Here is a 19,902-nt window from a genome sequence, read left to right as displayed (position 1 = left end):
TATATCTTACACCGTGGTCTAAAAGTATAGCGCCTGGTAGGACATGTCCTCAAGTCCTACTCACCAGCGACGATACACCTTTCGAGTAGGCCGTCGCCCTTTTCGCCGAGCAGCGTGTTTATGCACAGCGTTCCCGATATGAAATAGATAAACCTGCGCAACAAAATAGACAACAAAAGGAGGAATACGCTCACACTATACTGATATCGAGATCTTCATATCTTCATCCAGCTTGTCAAATTTTAGTACCGCGAAAATGTTCAGGTGAATTTTTTTTGTTTTCTTGCTGTTTTGTCAACCAAGGATATAATGATGGCTGCAGGCACGTATCGTCTCACCGCCCTGGTGCTTCAAAATATAATTACAATAATTTATGGGGTTCGACGTCACAAAACCACGATATTATGGTAAAAAAGAAGGTAGGAATTGGAATGTGGAAGCTTGGGATGAAAAATTCGCAAGCAGGGGTTGTGTCGAGCCGACGCTTCGACAAGCGGGCTTGCCTTTCTCAAGGCTATAGAGCAGTTCTGTTAGAGGGGAGAGTACTTCTGGCGGCATAGGCTCAGCTGAGCCCGAAAAATCGAATAAGTCAGATTCGCCCATGTTTTTGAACGGATAGCCATGTCTGACCCGAGGGGCTTACCCTTCGTCTACGCCGCCCGATATACCATCCCCTTCCACGGCGTATATAGCATCACAAAGGCGCCGCGCACAGCGGACTCATAGGAGTTAACCCCGTATCGTGATGACGCTGGCTAATGGAAAATACGACAAAGGACACATTACCCTTTCTTTTGCAATGTTGAGGTGGGTCAAAGTTGACCCACCCAACCAACCCAACCATTCCAGGCCTCGTGCCTAGGGGAACATGTCGCCAGAAGCCCAAGGCTAGAACAGTTCTGTTCTAACCCTGGGGAAGACAAACCCGCTTGTCGAAACGTCGGCTTGACACGACCTCTGTTTACAGATTTTTCAGTATGATTATGAGAGTCGCCGTGGTCAGACGGGCAGTGGAATCGCTGTGCGGGAGAGTGACCGCCCCTCGCCAAAATGTTCCCACTTGCAAGAAACAACATGCCATGAGATTCGGTCGTCGCGAGACTGAAGCAGTCTTCGAGGTATCGACGTCTTGCGGTGGCCGCTAGTATGTTGGTCAAACGGGTCGCTGCGTTAACGGCCGGCTCCGGGAGCACAACAATCTCAAGACAAAACTGGAAGCAATCTGGAAATTCACTGTGGCGAGTGTATACATGCACTCCGAGTTTGGAACAGACGCGCATCTTACGCATAGATATAGCGATTTCTGTGCCCGGGAGGTGTATGAAGCGTCCACGATTAATTCTATTGTGCCATCATGTGTATGCGCACCGTCCATCGTACTAATCGACAAGGAATATTCGCGATGGAACTTTGCATTTTCATCTACTACTCGAGACGCATGCGTGGGGCCTCCATTTTCTTGCTTTCCCCTTTCCAAGGCGTTAACACGAAATAAACGCTCATGTCGTTAGTCGGCGCGAAGTCGTGTTGCCTTTCTTCTCCCGTGTGCCCGCTGTGTTTTTCACGATGAAGCCATGCCAGCAAGCTCACGTCCGTACCTTTGTGTCGTCCCAATTCTTCGCCTTTCGCTGTTATTGTTCGCTCTGTTACAGGTACGCCAGCGCAAGAACGGTCGCGTAAGAGTTACACGACAGTGAATGAATTGCTTCTTACGTGATGATAAGTCCGGGAGCGACAAACTCAGTGAAAGTTGGTTCCCTGCTGCCGATGACGGGCTCTTCTCTCTGTCGCCGCCACGACGCAAAAGGAACGGAATAGGTCGCTCTTTAGACATGCTCGGTCCCGCATGCGTGCTCATTTGCTTCACAAGATGCATGTACTACAATGCTGGGAGTGCAGGCAGTAAATGAGAATATCATTCTAAAAAAGGTTGACTCCATAGCATATAACTTAAACAAGCCGTTATGGTATAGCCTTAGGGATGCTAGAATCGACGAGAGGACGGAATAAGGAACATACGAATATTTGCAGTGCAAGACATTTGAAGTTGACAAATTTCTGCAGCAAACGGTATACAGCGAACAAAATGTTTGATACTTTCGGGGAAGGGGGATATTTATGTCAGTTAATTAAAACACGCTGTTTTTATTAGCGTATTATATACTTAAAAACCAATATGATGATTGGTTGGTTTATGGTGCTTAACGTCCCAATTAGATTGACTCGGACAGAGAAAGACCAGGGCTTCAGATAATTACGAGCTCCTGAGGTTGTTTAACGTGCACTGCAGGGGTACAAAGTACGCGGACGTTTGGCATTCCGTTCTAATGGAAATACGACCTCCGCTGCTTAAAACTCGCAACGCGCTAAATTGCAAAAAAAAAAAACACGTGTGCGCTGTATTGCACACGTGTCTTTCGGGTTAGCAGCCAAACAATGTGTCCACCAAGCCACCGCAGCGACCCAATTGACTTATGAGCCGCAAAAGGGTGTCACTTTTGCGAATACGCGGCCACTGTGTGCATGCCACATGGAAATATGGAAATCATGCGAGAAATCTATAATAATTGTATTTGTGTTGAGCTAAACGCTAGATAAAGCTTCTCCATACTCACCACAAGAACGCTTTGAAAGTTGAGCATATCGATCTGCGCTGATGGCAATGCGGTTTCCAGCGCCTTTGCCATGTATTTCTCCATGGTCATGGACACTTGCTGATCTACGGCATGAAGAGACATAAAACTTTCGCTGTGACGCTACACGTAATTGTCTTGTCGCTAGTGCTCTTCTTTACCGGACGCACACAATTGAATAGTGCATGGACTATCTGTCGGCAATTCCACTCAGACTCGCTCAAACTCAGGTCGAGTCGTGCGTCTGAGCCTTAGTGAGCCCGGATGAGTAACATTTTAGCGAGTTTGAGTCCACTCGTGTCTGGTTCAGACAAATCATTTGAGTCTTAGCCCGAGTGGGTCATGAGCACGAAATATATTTATTGAGTGAGCCTGAACGAGCTCCACCTTTTTTTTTGCCGACCCATGACACGGACTATCTCTGGACATTTAGAAAATGTGCATTCTCGAGGGCTAATAGAAGAATGCATACGCAAGTGGAGGGGCAACTGTATAATGACGCTTTGACGATGCGACTCCTCCAAAGCGTCACGCTGGTTTCAGCGAGAGGTGGCACGAAATTATGGTAAGCCATATGCTCATATGAAAAAACAAAATGGTGTACTAATCACATGGTGCACCTTTGTACTTATGCTACATAGCTGAACTTGTTGACCCAGTTAGTCAGACAGTGTGGATTGTACGCGCGATAGAACGAGGACAAAGGACACAAGAAGGGTGCTAGGCTGCTTTGAGATAAAGAACAATGAACATTCTGGTCAAGATTACATTCAACTGTAGATGCCTAAGTCAACGCTTGAGTATGATAATTATGTATTTACACCCACTTGTGAAATGTGTGGAGGATTCGAGATTCTATGCGCACAAAAGGTTTCGGGGAGCCCTGCCCAAGACTTGATTGATTTAGTGTGTGCCTTAAGCGTCCTTACAACACTTATAACTGGTGGACCACTAAGTGAGTATGACGTTGTGCAGCGAGCTCAATAAAAATAAAAACCACAATTATGAAGGAGGCGTAGTGGAGGTTTTTTTTCTTTTTAATTTTCACCACCCGGGGTTTCTTAACGGGCACTGACATCACGCAGTACACAGGCCTCTGCCATTTCGCCTTCACCGAAATGCGACCTCCGTGGCAGGGATCGAACCCGTGACCGTTGGTTCAGCAGCCTAACAACATGTCCACTGATCCACCGTGGCGGACAGCTATAGCGAGCTCGTAGAGGTGTTTGTTGGCGGCTGTTGCGAAAGCATGGGCGAAGTGCGAGAAGCCTTGGATTTATTTATAGGTTGTGTGGTACCTGTTACGTTTGGCCCGGCAGTTCGTCTGGGCAGACGCCATTGTGCGTAAGCCAGTCTGCTAGGATGCTTTCAACCCCATCGGCGCCCAGTCAGCTAGACGCTGTCCTGTAGGTGTTCCAGGTAGTGGTCGGGTCACAACGAAAGCTTCGCGAAAAGACCCTTTTGTTGAACGGTTTCGAACAGCGTGGGTAGTGGTTAGAATGAAGAGGAAAAAGGCACCTAATTTCTGTCTGCCTTCAGGCGACACGGCGCAGTGCCTTATAGGGGTGAGGGGAAGGAGGGATAGAAAAAATATAAGGAAAATAGATGGAGAAGAAGACAGCCAAGCGAGAGAAAAAAGAAGGAGATAGGAAAGTGGGGATCCGGTCGAAGCAGTCCAAGGGCGGGGTGCCACAATGCGAGAGCTGCACGGCGTCAGGAGACCGCGGAGGGCGAACCAGTCGGCGGTAGCTACGCTGATGTCGGAGATCGCGAGGGCACAGCCGTCCAGCTTGAAATCCTGCGAGCGAATCTCGAACAGCGTGGGACGGCGCCACTGTGGCAGTTCTCATGGAGTCGACCTCTCGACTCGGCTGTTTTCGCCGACGCGAAATCGTCACAGAAGCCCCGACGGTCCGGAAGCGTGGGAAGGCGACGCAGTCGCAGTTCTCAGGGATTGAGCACCTGGCCTGTCGAGTTCGGGAAACATCTGGCAACATTGTAGCAGAACGCTGCCTTGGACCACTGCTGACGTTTGTTTCAGCGGCCATCTCCTCAAAGGAGTTAAACTTTCCCCCACCACCGGACTATACCTCCTCGCCCTTCGACGTCTTCAAGACGTCGGCCGGGTGCGTGATTGTGTAGAGCGCTCGCGTTACCATTAGACCTTCTCGCCCAGTTTCTCACCAGCCGAGTGGTCCGAAATCTGCATCCTTTCTGGGGGATGGACCACTGAGACTTCGTCACCTGATTTGTGGCAAGAGTGGTCACCGCCTTCTTCGGACCTCCATGTAAGTGGACGACGGGCTATAAAAGCCGAAGACACTTTGTAAATAATCGCTGAATCTTTGTACATAGCTGATTATCTGTGGAATCTTTGTACATAGCTGATTACCTGCTGAATCTCTGCACAGCTCCATCTTTCAACTATCATGTAAATAAACCTTCATTCTATCTCTCTTAACGCGTCCCCTCTCTGGTGAAGATCGGCTATGTGGACGACGACGGGGAGCCAGCTACCCTAAAACGACACCCGCCGTACCTGCCATCACCCTTCGTACCCCTTTACGACTGGTGGCAGTGGTGGGATGCCATCATAGACCTTCCTACCCATAACATGCCCTATAGGAATACATCTCCTCCTTCTTCCTCCTCCCTTCTCCCCTCCCCCTCTGTGTCTTTGTGCATACGTTAATTGAAGAGCGAAAAAGAAATCACAGGGTCTCGTACAACCCGCCTCCGTCTTCTCTATAGTGGCGTAGCCAGGGGGTGACGCACCAGACCTGCACCCACCCCTCCCCAACGAAATTTTTGTTTCACCATGGCATGAGGGCACAAAATAACACCCGACCACATCTGCCTGCTCGGCCCTCACGTCAGGTTAAAATGGTGCCTCCTCCCCCGCCCCCCCTCGCGAAAATAAATTCTGCCTACGCCCCTGGTCTACTCGAAGGCGAAAAGCGTATGGATTGAGCCTTTAGCGCTCACCTCTGAAAGCTTTCTGCAATGCCTTTCGCATCGAAAGCGTAATGTAAGCTTTTTATACCTCAAGTTGTTCTGCCCTGCCTCTGGGATCGGGCCACCTTCGACCAAACGACGATGCCATGCGATGACCTCAAGTTACGTGACCTCGCAACGTCATAATGACATCACAAAGCTAAGCGATCTTGAAGTCAATATTACGTCATATGGTGGTGTCATCACGCATAAGCGTGCGCAGGGTTTCCCTTCGCGGCGCGGAGGGGGGAGGGTGTTGCAGCGCCGCCTCTTCTATTGTCAATGTATAATGTACAGGGCCGACTTTGCGCCCCCTCACCCTCTCAAGTAATTAGGTGGGGGGGGAGGGGTACCTTTCGTGGGCAAGCCTGTCACCACGTGAATTTTTATATGGGTCATACTGATGACGCCGACGGCGAATGCTGGTCAATTATTGCGTATGATCAGTGTCGGGGTACCAGCTCGCTCACCAGCTTCACGAACTTGCAGCTGTGCTCACTAGATCCGCAGGTCGCGGGATCAAATCCCTGTTGCGGCTGCTGCATTTTCAATGGAGGCGGGAATGCTGTAGGCCCGTGCGCCGCCCAGATTTGGGAGCACGTTAAAGAACTCCGGCTGGTCGAAATTTTCGAAGCCATCCACTTTGGCGTACCTCATAATCATATGGTGGTTTTGGGAAGTTAAATTCCACATATCAATCAATGTGCTCACTGGACATGTCCAGGTAGGCGTGCAAGGAGGCGAAATCCAGAAGCGCCGCACTCAGCTGCACAGTGGGGCTGAAGCGGGCCTTGAGGCTGGCCGTGAGGTTGGCTTTGGCGTGCACCACTCCGTACGTCGTGCCTAACTTCACAGATTCGATGCCACTGCTCAGAGTGTCGTAGTCTATCTGCGCCATGTGGTAAAATAAAAAAGAGCTCATTGTGGCGTGGCTGCGTTTAAAGGGCGGAATTACGAGATACCGATTGCCAGCAGTGCTTATGTGCTATTCAAGCACTTCATACGCGTCTTCTTTGTCCCAAACGTAGCAAAGAAGTATGAAGCTAAAAGTGCGTAAATATATGTTGAAACCTTACGATACCGTGACCTTACTTGGAAATTGGGACGGTCAAAGTGGACTGGCTTGATATGCATACTGCTTTAATTATATACGACTAACCTGTAAATTGGACATCTTGTAAAGCTAAGTAATAAATTGAGCGATAACGTGGAGGCTACGAACTATTTTTTATATGGGAAGCTTTTTTGGTCAAGCTAAATCCGGTGTGCGGCATGATTACCCTTACTGTGCATGCGAACCCCTCCCCATCTCCTACGCTCGCTCCCCCTCACTCTTCTAGGCATTCTTCCCAGTGGCGCTTACATCCCCATCGCGCATGCGCGTATCTCGCTTTCTCCTCTCCTACGTCCAATCAGAGTCTTCTCTCTCTCTCTCATTGCCCATTAGTATCGATCGACATTTTCCAGTGGGAAACACTCCTGCGCACCACAGCGATGAGCACCAGCGTCAACGTCACCGCCAGCGTAAAGGCTCATTCACATCGAAGGCGGGGTGATCAAAGCGGCGTGGCGGCAATGCGGAAAGCGGGGGAAACCTCCTCTCCAGGCCGGAAAATCAGGGAAAAAACCAGGCGGCAAGGGCTTGCCGCCTGCAGAGGCTCACCGCTCTGCCGCAGCCAATCAGAACGCCGCACAGCGGAGGTGCGGTGGTGGCGCGGGTGTTCTTTTGAAAGAAGCACCGACACGTCATAGCGACACGTGTGCAAAAGCGCGAGATGCCCGCCTCTTCTGCCGCGCGGCCAGCCGAAGGAGGCGTGCTGTCTGAACAAATTCGCGCACTCGCCGCCTCGGTCCTTCGAAAATCGCGCTTGGACGCTTTGTCGTGCCGCCTTATTTATTTATTGTACCCTCATGGCCCGAGGGCATTACTTCGCTGTGAATGAGCGTTAACGCCCGTTGTTTCGCAACATGGTTTTTTAGCGTTGGATTGCGCAATTTTTCATGTTGGCGTAAGAGGCTCCGAGGAATGCAGTGAGTAAAATTAAAAAAAAAATAATTCATTGCGTATCTGGTCATTTTATGCTTGTCTCTTTTTTGTTATTTTGATTTCTAAAAAGAGGCTGTGGTTGTAGCTTCGCATAGCGTTACTGCACGACCATGTACAGCGGAACACCATTTTTATGTTATTTGAAGGTTTTGCTAAGAACTTGCGATAGTTTTGATAGGTTACGCATATCAAGTTTTGCTAGTTCGGCAAGTCATATCAAGTTTTAACGTTCATGTTACAATGTTTATGTTGTATAAAGCTGGACAGTGCTTATCCCTCTTATGTCCTCCTTAATTAAGTTTCGTCACAATGTTTGCACGTTTTTACTGAACTATACCCACAAGCTAACCTCAGCTTCAACTGTGCCTCGGATCGGCTCGTGTCCCAGCTCTGGTCTTTACTAGATTACCTCTGGAACACTCACCACGCTCTGAAAATTAAGGCTATGAATTACAGAAAGGCACGGTTTTAGACAAGTTCCCGTTTACCTTTCTACGTCGCATGTATACACTCATTACCAATATTACCCGGATCGTGATAGCTCACTTGTGGCAAGATCGTGCTGTCCATGGCGTCGAAGAAGGCAGTGCTTAGTAGTGGAGTGCTGCCAGCCGACGACGCAGCCTCCTCGTTGACGACGGCTATCCTGAGCCCGGTGGGAACCTTGCCCAGCACAGCGCAGAACATGGACACTTCGATGGCGGGGAGCAACATGCTGTACACGAGCAGGCCGAAGCTGCGCCGGAACTTAGTCACGTTCTTACTGAACATGGCGGCCACCCTCTTCATGGACCGGCCGAAGTCCTTCTTGTTCATCATGGGCCGTTGCTCTGGGGCGGACGACATGAAGGACAACGACGTTGCCGGTTGGTCGGTAGGCCAGTCCTCGTTAGTTCCGGGCGCCGGTCGTGGTAGGTACGACTTGTCCTGCTTGGCGAGTCGCAGGAAGATCTCCTCCAGGTTGCGCGTGTTGTGCTGCTGCATGAGCTTCTCGGGTGACTCCTCGGCCAGTATGATGCCGTCACGTAGGAAGGCCACAGTGCCGGCTAGGCGAGCTTCGTCGATATAGTGCGTGGTAATCATCACCGTCATGTTGTCGCGTTCGGAAAGCGTCTTCAGGTGGCTCCAAATGGACTTGCGCAGCACGGGGTCAATGCCCACCGTCGGCTCATCAAGGATGAGGAATGGGGGGCTGTGTATCAGCGACACGGCAAGTGATACGCGCCGCTTTTGACCTCCGCTTAAGTATGACACGAGCCGCTTCGGGTCGGGAAGGTCGAGCAGCCCGATGAGGAACTGGGACCTCGCCTTGCACTGCTGCGGGTCCATGAGGTAGAGACGGGCGAAGAACTGTAGCGTCTCCTCAACGGTGAACGCGTTGTACAGGGCTAGCTCCTGCGGCATGTAACCCACGTTGGAACCGGGTATCTTGGTACCCGGGGCGCCGGCTGTCATGCCGAAGACCCGGATGTCTCCCTTCTGGAAGTGCTTGCGGCCCATGATGCAGCGCAGGAGTGTTGTCTTGCCGCAGCCGGAGGAACCCAGGAGTGCGTAGATGTCGCCTCGGGGCACCGTCATGTTGACTCCCTTGAAAATGTCGACTCGTTTGTCGCCGCTGCCGTACCACAATTCGAGGTCAACGATCCGCACTGCCGGCGTTCGTCCGCTGGATTTAGGGGTGGGTGGCATGCCATCGCACGGCATCTGCGGCGCGTCTCCTAGACCTGGCGGTGCGGCATCCGTCGGAGAGTTGGCGTTTGCGCTCATTGTTGCTTTCGCATACTACACGGTTGGTCTCTTTTAGGCGTGCCTGGAGGCGACGTTTCAAACCAGGCGAGTATCAAGGGTGAGTCTTCGCAGTAACGCTCGGTAGCAGCAGACGTGCGTAATATCTGGTTACTGTGGCACTGCGGGGGTAATCCGATTGATGGTGATGATGATGGTTCTTGGATCATCGGGAATGCTCGTGCTGCGTGCCTCTCGTCGTTATTGTTGTTTTTCTCTGTACATAGCTTGTGCGCAACGGAAAGGATTGACAAGGTGAATTTTCTTAATACTTTCTGCATTGCTGCCTTTTTAGAAACGCTAGTTAGTTATTCAGGATTTTAAGTGCCAATCGCGAATTTCAAAATATGTAGTGAGCCCACAATTTAGCAAGAGAATCGTTTAGTCGCAGTGATGTATTCCTGAACGGCGAATAAAGCATTCCTGTGGCTGAATCCCAGTGTAGAGGCTTAGCAAGCAGGAGCCCACGTGTATGTAACTAACATAGTACGTGCTTTCGAAATTTTGTGACGCTGCTATAAATGAAAACAGCACTTATAAAAAGAACGTCCCCTCCGGTCTTACGAAAATATATGCCTGACTTTTCGATCACGATTGAGTCACCCACCAGTCACCTACTGACAGACATGGCTTTCCTGTAGACCTATTCAGCGGATATGGGTCGTTATAAATGAATAAATAAATAAATAAATAAATAAATAAATAAATAAATAAATAAATACATTTGCCGTAGGTAGCGCGAGCCGCACGGAAAAGAAACGCACTCAGACAAGTGCCGAGCGAAAGCTGACTTTATTTCTTCACAGATGTGGTTAATAAGTACAAAAAATAATGATCACGTGACGCATGCATTTCGTGATAGTGTGTCATTTGATTACATTATTCAAAATTGCACTTCATCATGCAGTGCAATCGAGGTCTTGCTAACGCACGCGCTCTGGTTTACATGCATGTGGTATGCTTCCACATGCATGCATTTTCCACGTGCATTTTCTGGCTGCAATATGCAGCCAGAAAAGAACAGAAATGTGAGCCCCGTAACTGTATCTCACGGGGAGGACACCTCAACAGTACATTTGGGATGGGGGTAGATACGGGATTAAAAGGATAGAATTAAAAGGTAAAGAGATAGAGAGGGAGGAAGGAGACAGCGACGGAGGTAAGAAGACAGGAAAGATGGACAGTCTGAAGACGGGGCACCACTGACGAGAGTTCTTGTCGGCGTCAGGAGATGGTGTAGAGCAAGTCCAGTAGGTCAGAGCTACGCTGTCGTCGAAGGTCGGCGACAGGAGATGACGTAGGGCCAGTTCAGTCGGCAAGAGCTACGCTGACGTCGGAGACCGTAAAGGGACGACCGGTCGGCACGGAATCCAGCGAGCCAAAGCGCTACGTGGAATGGGCTCATCGCCGTAGTCAGAGGGGTCGCGGGAGAGTGCGCATCGTTGGCGAGCTCGTCGGCCGCTTCGTTGCCGCTTATTCCAAAGTACGCCGGTATCCATTGCAGCACAAGATAACACCCGTGGTCCTGCGCCGCTTCGAGCTTTCGCGCGATGCACGTGGCAACAGGAGGTCTTCGGCAGTCTTGCGCGAGTAGTTGGAGAGCAGCACGTGAGTCCGCGAGAACGGCAGCTGATGGAACTCCCAGTTAAAGGAGGGCATCGGCGATGATGTCAAGCGCGGCGAGTTCGGCTATCGTCGACGATGCCGCGAGGGTGAGGTGGCACTAATTGTGAAGATCCAGTGAATGCACCCCACACGCAGCCGCGACAGAACCATAGTTCAACACAATCGTTGCTGAAGACGAGGAGTCGCCCCGCGAGAAGTCCCCCGAACGTGGTGGCAGTTTCGAGCCGAAGCGCACATGCACTCTGGTGTCGTACGCTTGCTTGCCACTCCTTGTGCCCGTGTCACCTATGTTTTGATGGTTATTTGCTTGTTAGCTTTGTAGCACCCAGCAACTCATGGTGCTATTGATATAAACGACCTCGCCCAAATCGCTACAATATGATAGTGTTGTTCGCACGCTAATGCGTGCACACAGAGGAGACTTTGCACAACAGAGATGCACGAAGCGTTAAGCATGAATCTGGGGTTTCAGCATAAAAACATGACTCGTATATTACTCGTATAGGCGTCTATTATAAAATGGTTTTTCTCACGTGCAAGATCAACAAAAACAGAAATGACATGGTCAGCGCAGTATTCGCGCCAGTGTATGCGCTTCACAAATTGCGAGAGTACGAGAATAAACATCAAGACATCGACAAGAGTACGCTGTTGATCTGGCGATCGTATAGCTCGGGGTTGTTGTCCAAGGCGCGGTGATGGAGAGCGCTGTCTTTCTTGGACTTCGCTTGATAACGTGTGCGTCGCGCCACACGTAAATTAGAAACAGTTCTTCTGAAAGGCGGCCTGTTGATCCTTTGTGACGTACTCCTCGTCTGGCCTGCACAAACAACGCCGAATCGAGTACTAAAATGACAGCCAGTAAAGTTCACAATGATGCTGTAATAGAGTATACCGCCGTTTTGCTATCATGCTCAGGCGTGACGCTCACATTTACACGTGTTTCCTGCACAGTTGTAGCAGCATTTGGGTGAGATGGCATTGTTCCGTTTATGAATCTGTACTGGAAGTGCCCAGATTTTTCCATTCTTCTTAAAGGGACACTAAAATCAACTATTAGGTCGACGTTGATTGTTGAAATGGCGGTCCAGAAACCTCGTAGTGTTACTTTTGTGCCAAGGAAAGGCCTATTTTGAAATAAGATCACATTTTAGTGGTCCGCATCGTGTTAGCGCAGTTCAAATTACGCGCCTCAAGAAGCGGACTGACCGGACCGACTCACGTCACTGTTGCCGTGCTCAACGTTGCCCGGCTTTACTGTTTTAGTAGCAGCAATCCGAAAGCAGCGGGAGCCACAGCAGCAATAACGGCCATTGATCAATTTTCCTCCATTGGCTCCGAGATTGCAGACGCTTTTGTTTCAACTTCGTCCCGCTAGATGGCATCACCTGTCCCATGTAACCACGCTAAAATTGAATTTTTGAATCAGTCTCGCAATTTCCCACAGTAACGTCTGGTGTTTTTTTTTTCGATGAATCAAACAGAAACGAACAAGCAGCATTTTATTGCGTCTCCTGATGCGCGGAAGGTTCTTTATTAAGTGCAGTTAGATCGATTCCTAGTGATTAATTGTAGGCGGTCCGTCTGATGTCATCGGCATAATTTTGAAAATGTCCGACCTTAAACTTAATTTCTCGGTAAGTAGGGCACTGTTGCTGATAATATTGTCGTTTTAGGTGTTGTGATACATTGTGCTATCACTGTGACGTGAATTGTTATTTGGCTTTAGTGTTCCTTTGAGCACCGACAACTGCCTCCACACCCGTCTCTCACGCGCAGCTGGCGTCTGCCGCCATTTTCTTCCTAGCTTGAAAGATTGATGAAACCACGTAGATCTAAGTGCATGAGCCTTTGAGGAGACAATAATATGGCAATGCGTCGCGCCTTTCCCCTCCTATCAGTCTCCCGTGGTTAAGGCCTGACCAAACGTACCCTTGCAGCGCGTTAGCGCGTGGCGGTGGCGGTTAGAAGAGAAGGAAGGTGCCTAACTTCTGCAGCCCAGTAGCGAGCACGGCGCAGCGCCCGCTCGTGGTTAGCTTTTAAATCCGAAGCATTTCTTAGCGAACCTCGGCGACTTTGAGCGTATCTATCTATCTATCTATCTATCTATCTATCTATCTATCTATCTATCTATCTATCTATCTATCTATCTATCTATCTATCTATCTATCTATCTATCTATCTATCTATCTATCTATCTATCTATCTATCTATCTATCTATCTATCTATCTATCTATCTATCTATCTATCTATCTATCTATCTATCTATCTATCTATCTATCTATCTATCTATCTATCTATCTATCTATCTATCTATCTATCTATCTATCTATCTATTCATCTATCTATCTAGCCGCTTACGTTTGGGTGCTCTCTTGGTCACCCCCTCCCTTAACTTGGCGTGAACGAAAACTACCATGGGAGGGCAAGATGGTTTGACGAATATGACGTTCTAGTCAAGACATGAATTATGTCACAATTCCGTCGCGTACGTCGTCAAACACTTCCCACACGACAGTGGCACACACCCACGGGCGGGTATATGCCGCTGGTATTCGGGTATGTGCCACAGGTGATCGACACTTCGTATCTACCCAGAAACGACGAGAACACACATGGACAATTTTAACGCGTGAGCGTTAAGTAAGACTTAACATCGGTAGCGTCGACCCGAAGAATGCAAAGAATAAATGCCAGGGTCCCAGCTGGAATCGAACCCAAGCATTATGCGGGACAGTGAACCATTTTACCACAAAGCTACGCCATGTCTCGAAACTTCTTTTCAAATAGACGCTAATCTTTGTAAAACATCAATAGTGGTTGCAGTGCTGCTTACCTAATTTTATAAACATCACATATGTACTCTTTTGATACAGCCGTCACGTCGAGGTAGTGTCAATTGTGGTTAGTTCCATGCGCTCAGGTTGATTTATGTAGCAGTATACAGGGCCAGCATCCTCGCGAGCATCAACGCTTCATATAAGCTTCTGGTGTTGATTGATATGTGGGGTTTAACGTCCCAAAACCACCATATGACTATGAGAAACGCCGTAGTGGAGGGCTTCGGAAATTTCGACCACCTGGGGTTCTTTAACGTGTGTCCAAATCTGAGCACATGGGCCTACAGCATTTCCGCCTGCATCGACAATGCAGCCGCCACAGCCGAGATTAGATCCCGCGACTTGCGGATCAGCAGCCGAGTACCTTAGCCACTAGATCACCGCGGCGGGGCATGGAGTTAGTGGTTTTCACAGCATATCCACGGACGGAGTGATTGATGATGAGTGGGGCGAAGCGTCCGTCTGTCTGTCCGTTCGCCCGTCTGTCCATCGGTCCGTGTTTCCGTCCGTACGTCCTTGGATCTGTCCATACGTCCACCCGCCCGTGAGTCCGTCCGTGCGTCCGTCCGTACGCACGGATGGACGGATAGACGCTTCACCCGACTCATCGTCCACTCCATGAATATGCTGAATTTTTTTTTTCGCGCGTCCTAAGTCTCGGCGTCTATGCATGTGGTAAAGTTACCTGCACCCTCGGCTGGGGCCTTAATGTTAAAACCAAGATGCATCATAGACACCTGATAGGCGAGTACACTTTGGCGCCTCAAGTGTTTGTCCATCCGCCCTGTTCTGTATGATCGGATGCATGCGTGCGCCTGTTCAATGCCGTGGAACGCTTACAGAAGGAACGCCGTTCTCTTTACCGTTCCCTCTTAAACGTAACCAGTTACCGTTGCAGTTCTACCCATGCTGAATAAAACGGGGTGTTCATCCGTTCCTCCAAAAAGGAACTAGCTCCTGGAATATCGTTCCTTGGAATGCCGTTCCGTACAACGCTGGTCCTGTTCGACCACTGAAACACGCCGGCTCTGAAGTGAGCACTGTCAGCGTGCATTTGAGTGCTCTGGTTCTCCCAATGGAACTCTTCATCAGTGTGGCAGTTTGGGCTAGTTGGTATGACTTGAAGATAGTTATAGCGCGAGAACAGAATGACGACAAAGAGACAAGACGGACTCGAGTCCGTCTTGTCTCTTTGTCGTCGTTCTCTATAGCTATCGTCTCCATCAGTGTTGCATCAGAGCGAAAAACAGAAATTGGGGAGAACATAGTTGCGTAAACAAGTGGTTACTCTTTGTCCGATTATTCTGCGCTATTGTACCTGTGCACACAAAAGTGAACATCTCGTTTTCAAATAAGTCTATTCGCAAATGCCACTATTTCCTGTCTTTCGTAAGCATCAAGGATCGTACCGTCAGTGCGCTACTGTCCAAAGGAGAGTATGGTGCCGGCGAGGAACACGCAGGCCCACGTGACGGAGACGAACACGCCCAGCATCACGTGCGTGTGGAAGAGGCCCCAGCCCTTGGACATGACGCTGCGGAAGGCGTCGGCCGGCAGCGTCAGCGGCAGGACGTAGCTGACGACGCGCACCGCCATCGGGATACCTTCTAGTGGCCAGAGAATACCTGCGCCAACGAGGTAAGCCGGTCACACATACAGCGTGGACTTCCCTACGCTATTCATTAGAGGTGCATGCAGTCTTCAGCCACCATGGGAAAGATGGTTAGTGCATGGACGTGCCTAATCTTCGTTCTTGCGGGCTTCCAACGCACTTGTGGCTTTAGTTTTGTCCCGAAGAAAAGACTTGGCATGTTGTGAACTTCGCGAGCCTAAAAAAAGTTCATCATGGTGAGCCGCTTAACCTTTGCTGAACTTCGTTTTGCGACAAAGCGGATGTGTACCACACGGAGCCAGAAGAATAAGTTCAGGCAGATCCGCGTACTACCCATCATTCCTTTCATGGCCAAAGAGCCATACGTTGCATATTTCTTCAACACAAGCGCCCCGGTTATGTCAAGTGCGTTTGTAGGAAACTATAATATACATGACAAACCAAACGCATTTGTTGGGATAGTACTTGAAATACAAGACGCAGCAGCGTGATTAAAAAAGGCAGAACTTCCGGGGAAGATGTAAGCTTAAAGAGATAAAAAATTTGTCAACACGAGAAGTCACCATGTGCCGTTTCGACTAGCAGACTGTCCACTTCGAGGCTGCCTGCAAGTTTTTGGCCTCGAAGATGGCGTTCCCGCTTGAATTTTGCGAGACGCACTGCTGAATAGTTAAGAAAAAAGTTTTGCGCGGTAGAACCAAGATATGATTGTGAGGCCCGCGGTCGTGGGTGACTGCAGATGTATACACGGGTGTTATTGGCACTGGGCCCCTATATAGAAACGACGCCACCCTCTAGCCGGGGGTCGAACCCGCGCCCTCAAGCTTAGCAGGGCAGTGCTTTAATCGCTTAGCAATGGTGGATAGGAAGTTAAACTTCCACTAACATGTAATTATTATTCACCGTTTCGTTGATGGTACAGGGCCTCCTGCTATTTGATGGACGCGCAAAAAAACACGCTGCTGGCGTGTCCGTCATTGAGCGTGAAGCTGTACAATGCGGCGATGAACGAACGCACCGTGTATAGACTAAAGAACGCTCGGAAGCGCATGAGTAGCGGCGAGTGCTTTGGTTTATTTTTCGGAAAAACAATCAGGCAGAAAAAAAATAAAGAGTTGATCCTGCGGTTATTTGAGGCGAGGTATAATATAAAAAGAATATTGTACTGATTCGAGGTTGAATTAAAATATGACTAATTAAAGGCACTTAACGCTTACACACACACACACACACACACACACACACACACACACACACACACACACACACACACACACACACACACACACACACACATATATATATATATATATATATATATATATATATATATATATATATATATATATATATATTGCAACGAGCAAGGTTGCGTAAAAACACAGGTTATTATTCCAGAAACGTTAGCCGCAACAAGCTGGTACAGGCAGGAACCCGGCAAGCACGAGCCACACACGGACGTCAACGTCTTCTTTCACGCTGGCACAGAGCTGGCGCCACTATGCTTCGGTACAATTACTCCCCGCGCAGAAAGGAGCCAACCTGGCGACCTAGGGAAAGGACACGACAAGGGGGTCATAGCACGGTTTGAGGCGTGATACGTGTACTGTTTCACGCCCACGGCAGCGTTGGTCCGAGGGTGGATCAATGGGCTCAACTTCATAGTTGACAGGAGATGTTTGCCGCACCACACGGTAGGGGCCATGGTATTTCGACGAAAGCTTCGGGGAAAGACCGGGAGGGGTAGACGGGACCCAGAGCCAAACCAGCATTCCTGGGTTATAGTGTACAGTAGACGCAGAGGAATCGTGGTCAGTTTTCTGGCGCCATTGGTCTTGTGCGGTAAATGAGCGAGCGAGTTGAAGACACTCTTCGGCATAAGCAGCTGCTTCGGAAACAGGCGTTGCTTCGGAAACATCAGGCCTGTAAGGGAGAATGGTGTCCATGGAGCATGATGGCTCACGTCCGTACAGAAGGAAGAAAGGAGAAAAGCCAGTGGTTGTTTGTGGCGCAGAGTTGTACGCGTACGTGACAAAAGGGAGCACTTGGTCCCAATTAGTGTGGTCGTCAGAGGCGTACATGGCAAGCATATCTCCAAGGGTACGGTTAAAGCGTTCTGTCATGCCATTGGTTTGGGGATGGTATGCCGCGGATTTCCTATGGACGGTGCGACATGCCTTGAGTAGCTCGTCGACGGCGTTTGAGAGAAACACGCGTCCACGGTCACTGAGTAATTCACGAGGTGCACCGTGTCGCAAAATGAGATGGTGAAGAAGAAAGGACGCAACGTCTTTCGCAGTGGTAGCAAGCAGCGCAGATGTTTCAGCATAGCGTGTTAAATGATCCACGGCGACGATAATCCACCGGTTGCCTCGAAGAGAGTTGGGTAGAGGACCATAAATATCAATTCCGACGCGGTCGAATGGTCTCGCTGGGCAGGTTAAGGGTTGCAAAGGGCCAGCAGTGCTGTGAGAAGGCGTCTTGCGTCGTTGACACGTGGTGCATGACCGAACGTACTGGCGAACGTGCCGATACATGCCGCGCCAGTAGTATTTCAGACGAAGGCGAGAGTAAGTCTTAAATACTCCCGCGTGGCCACACTGGGGGTCATCGTGAAAGGCAGCGCAGATAACCGAACGCAAATGACGAGGGATGACAAGGAGCCACCTACGGCCATCCGTCACGTAATTGCGGCGATACAACAAGCCTTCACGGACAGCAAAGTGTCTTGCTTGACGAGAGAGGGAGCGTGAAGTCGTTTCTGACGAACTGTGAGAGAGGACGTCGAGCAAAGAATTGATCCAGGGATCCTTGCGCTGTTCGGATGGCATGTCAGTGATGCTCAACGATGACGAATCGCAAATGGCAGTTGATAAGCAGGTAAGGTCAGGAGGCAGTGGAGAACGGGATAGTGCATCGGCGTCTGAATGTCTGCGTCCTGAGCGATAAACAACACGGATATCGTATTCCTGAAGGCGTAAAGCCCAACGAGCGAGGCGGCCAGTAGGATCTTTCATGGACGCTAACCAGCATAAGGCATGGTGATCTGTGACAACATCAAACTGGCGTCCGTAAAGGTAGGTGCGAAATTTTCCTATAGCCCAAATGATAGCCAAGCACTCCTTTTCCGTGACGGAATAGTTGGACTCTGCCTTCGTTAGTGTACGGCTGGCATAGGCGACAACGTACTCGTCGCAGCCATCCTTGCGTTGAGCGAGAATGGCACCGAGGCCGACACCGCTTGCATCCGTGTGAATTTCAGTGGGTGCATTGGGATCGAAGTGGCGGAGAACTGGCGGAGAGATGAGTAGCCGGCGTAGCGCCGTGAATGCCTCATCGCAGTGGGAATTCCAGCCAGAGAGGTCCGTGCTACGGGAGAGAAGCTGAGTCAGAGGGGCAATTATAGAGGCAAAATTGCGAATGAAACGCCGAAAATAGGAACACAAGCCTATGAAACTACGAAGCTCCTTTAGGGTAGTAGGCTTGGGGTACTCGGCAACGGCACGCAGTTTGGCAGGATCTGGTGATATTCCTTCTTTTGAAACGACGTGGCCGAGAATTGTGAGTTTGCGGGCGCCAAAACGACATTTCTTGAAGTTAAGTTGCAACCCGGCTGCCGTAAGGCACTGGAGAACTTGTTCCAGACGGGAAAGATGAGTTTCGAAATTCGCCGAGAATACAACTATGTCGTCTAAATAGCAAAGACAGATGTGCCATTTAAGTCCCCTGAGGACACTGTCCATCATTCTTTCAAAAGTCGCAGGCGCATTGCAAAGACCGAAGGGCATTACATTAAATTCATATAAGCCGTCAGGGGTCACAAACGCCGTTTTTGGACGGTCTGGTTCAGCCATTGGTACTTGCCAATATCCAGAGCGCAGATCCAGTGAAGAGAAAAACTCCGCACCCTGAAGGCAATCCAAGGCGTCATCAATGCGTGGCAGAGGATAAACATCCTTGCGTGTGATGTTGTTTAGTCGACGATAATCCACGCAAAACCTGATGGAGCCATCCTTTTTTCGCACGAGGACCACTGGCGAAGCCCAAGGACTGTGTGAGTGCTGAATAACACCACGTTGCAGCATCTCGTCGACGTGTTGAGTGATGACGTCACGCTCGGCCTGCGAGACGCGGTTGGGGCGCTGACGAAGTGGAGTATGATGACCGGTGTCGATATGGTGAGCGACAACTGACGTGCGTCCCAAGGGAGGTTGTCCGTGGTCGAAGGAGGCGCGGAAACGGTCAAGTAGTTGAATGAGCTGATTGCGCTGGTCTTGCGTAAGGCCGGTGTCTACGCTGCGCAAGAGAACGTCTTCGTCAGGTAGTGAGGGCGCGGTGCCAGCTGTGACAGCATCCACGGACAT

General features: G+C 49.8%; 1 protein-coding gene across 1 annotated transcript in view; it reads right to left on the bottom strand.

Annotated features, from left to right (window-relative positions):
• The window catches only part of LOC142772151 (uncharacterized), a 53,294-nt gene that overhangs the window by 8,741 nt on the left and 24,651 nt on the right, over positions 1–19,902 (bottom strand). The window contains exons 6-13 of the mRNA XM_075874296.1: positions 15,350–15,551; positions 8,202–9,436; positions 7,274–7,350; positions 6,339–6,516; positions 2,616–2,719; positions 2,436–2,515; positions 1,714–1,824; positions 65–153 (exon numbers count right to left, since the gene is read on the bottom strand). Of these exons, the coding sequence (XP_075730411.1) occupies positions 65–153; positions 1,714–1,824; positions 2,436–2,515; positions 2,616–2,719; positions 6,339–6,516; positions 7,274–7,350; positions 8,202–9,436; positions 15,350–15,551 (2,076 nt within the window). The remainder of the gene's footprint in view (positions 1–64; positions 154–1,713; positions 1,825–2,435; positions 2,516–2,615; positions 2,720–6,338; positions 6,517–7,273; positions 7,351–8,201; positions 9,437–15,349; positions 15,552–19,902) is intronic.

The sequence above is a fragment of the Rhipicephalus microplus genome, chromosome 9 (genome assembly GCF_043290135.1).
Source record: "Rhipicephalus microplus isolate Deutch F79 chromosome 9, USDA_Rmic, whole genome shotgun sequence".
Lineage (NCBI taxonomy): Eukaryota > Metazoa > Arthropoda > Arachnida > Ixodida > Ixodidae > Rhipicephalus > Rhipicephalus microplus.
The sequence above is the reverse complement of the archived record's forward strand: the minus strand, read 5'-3'. Positions and strand labels throughout refer to the sequence as shown.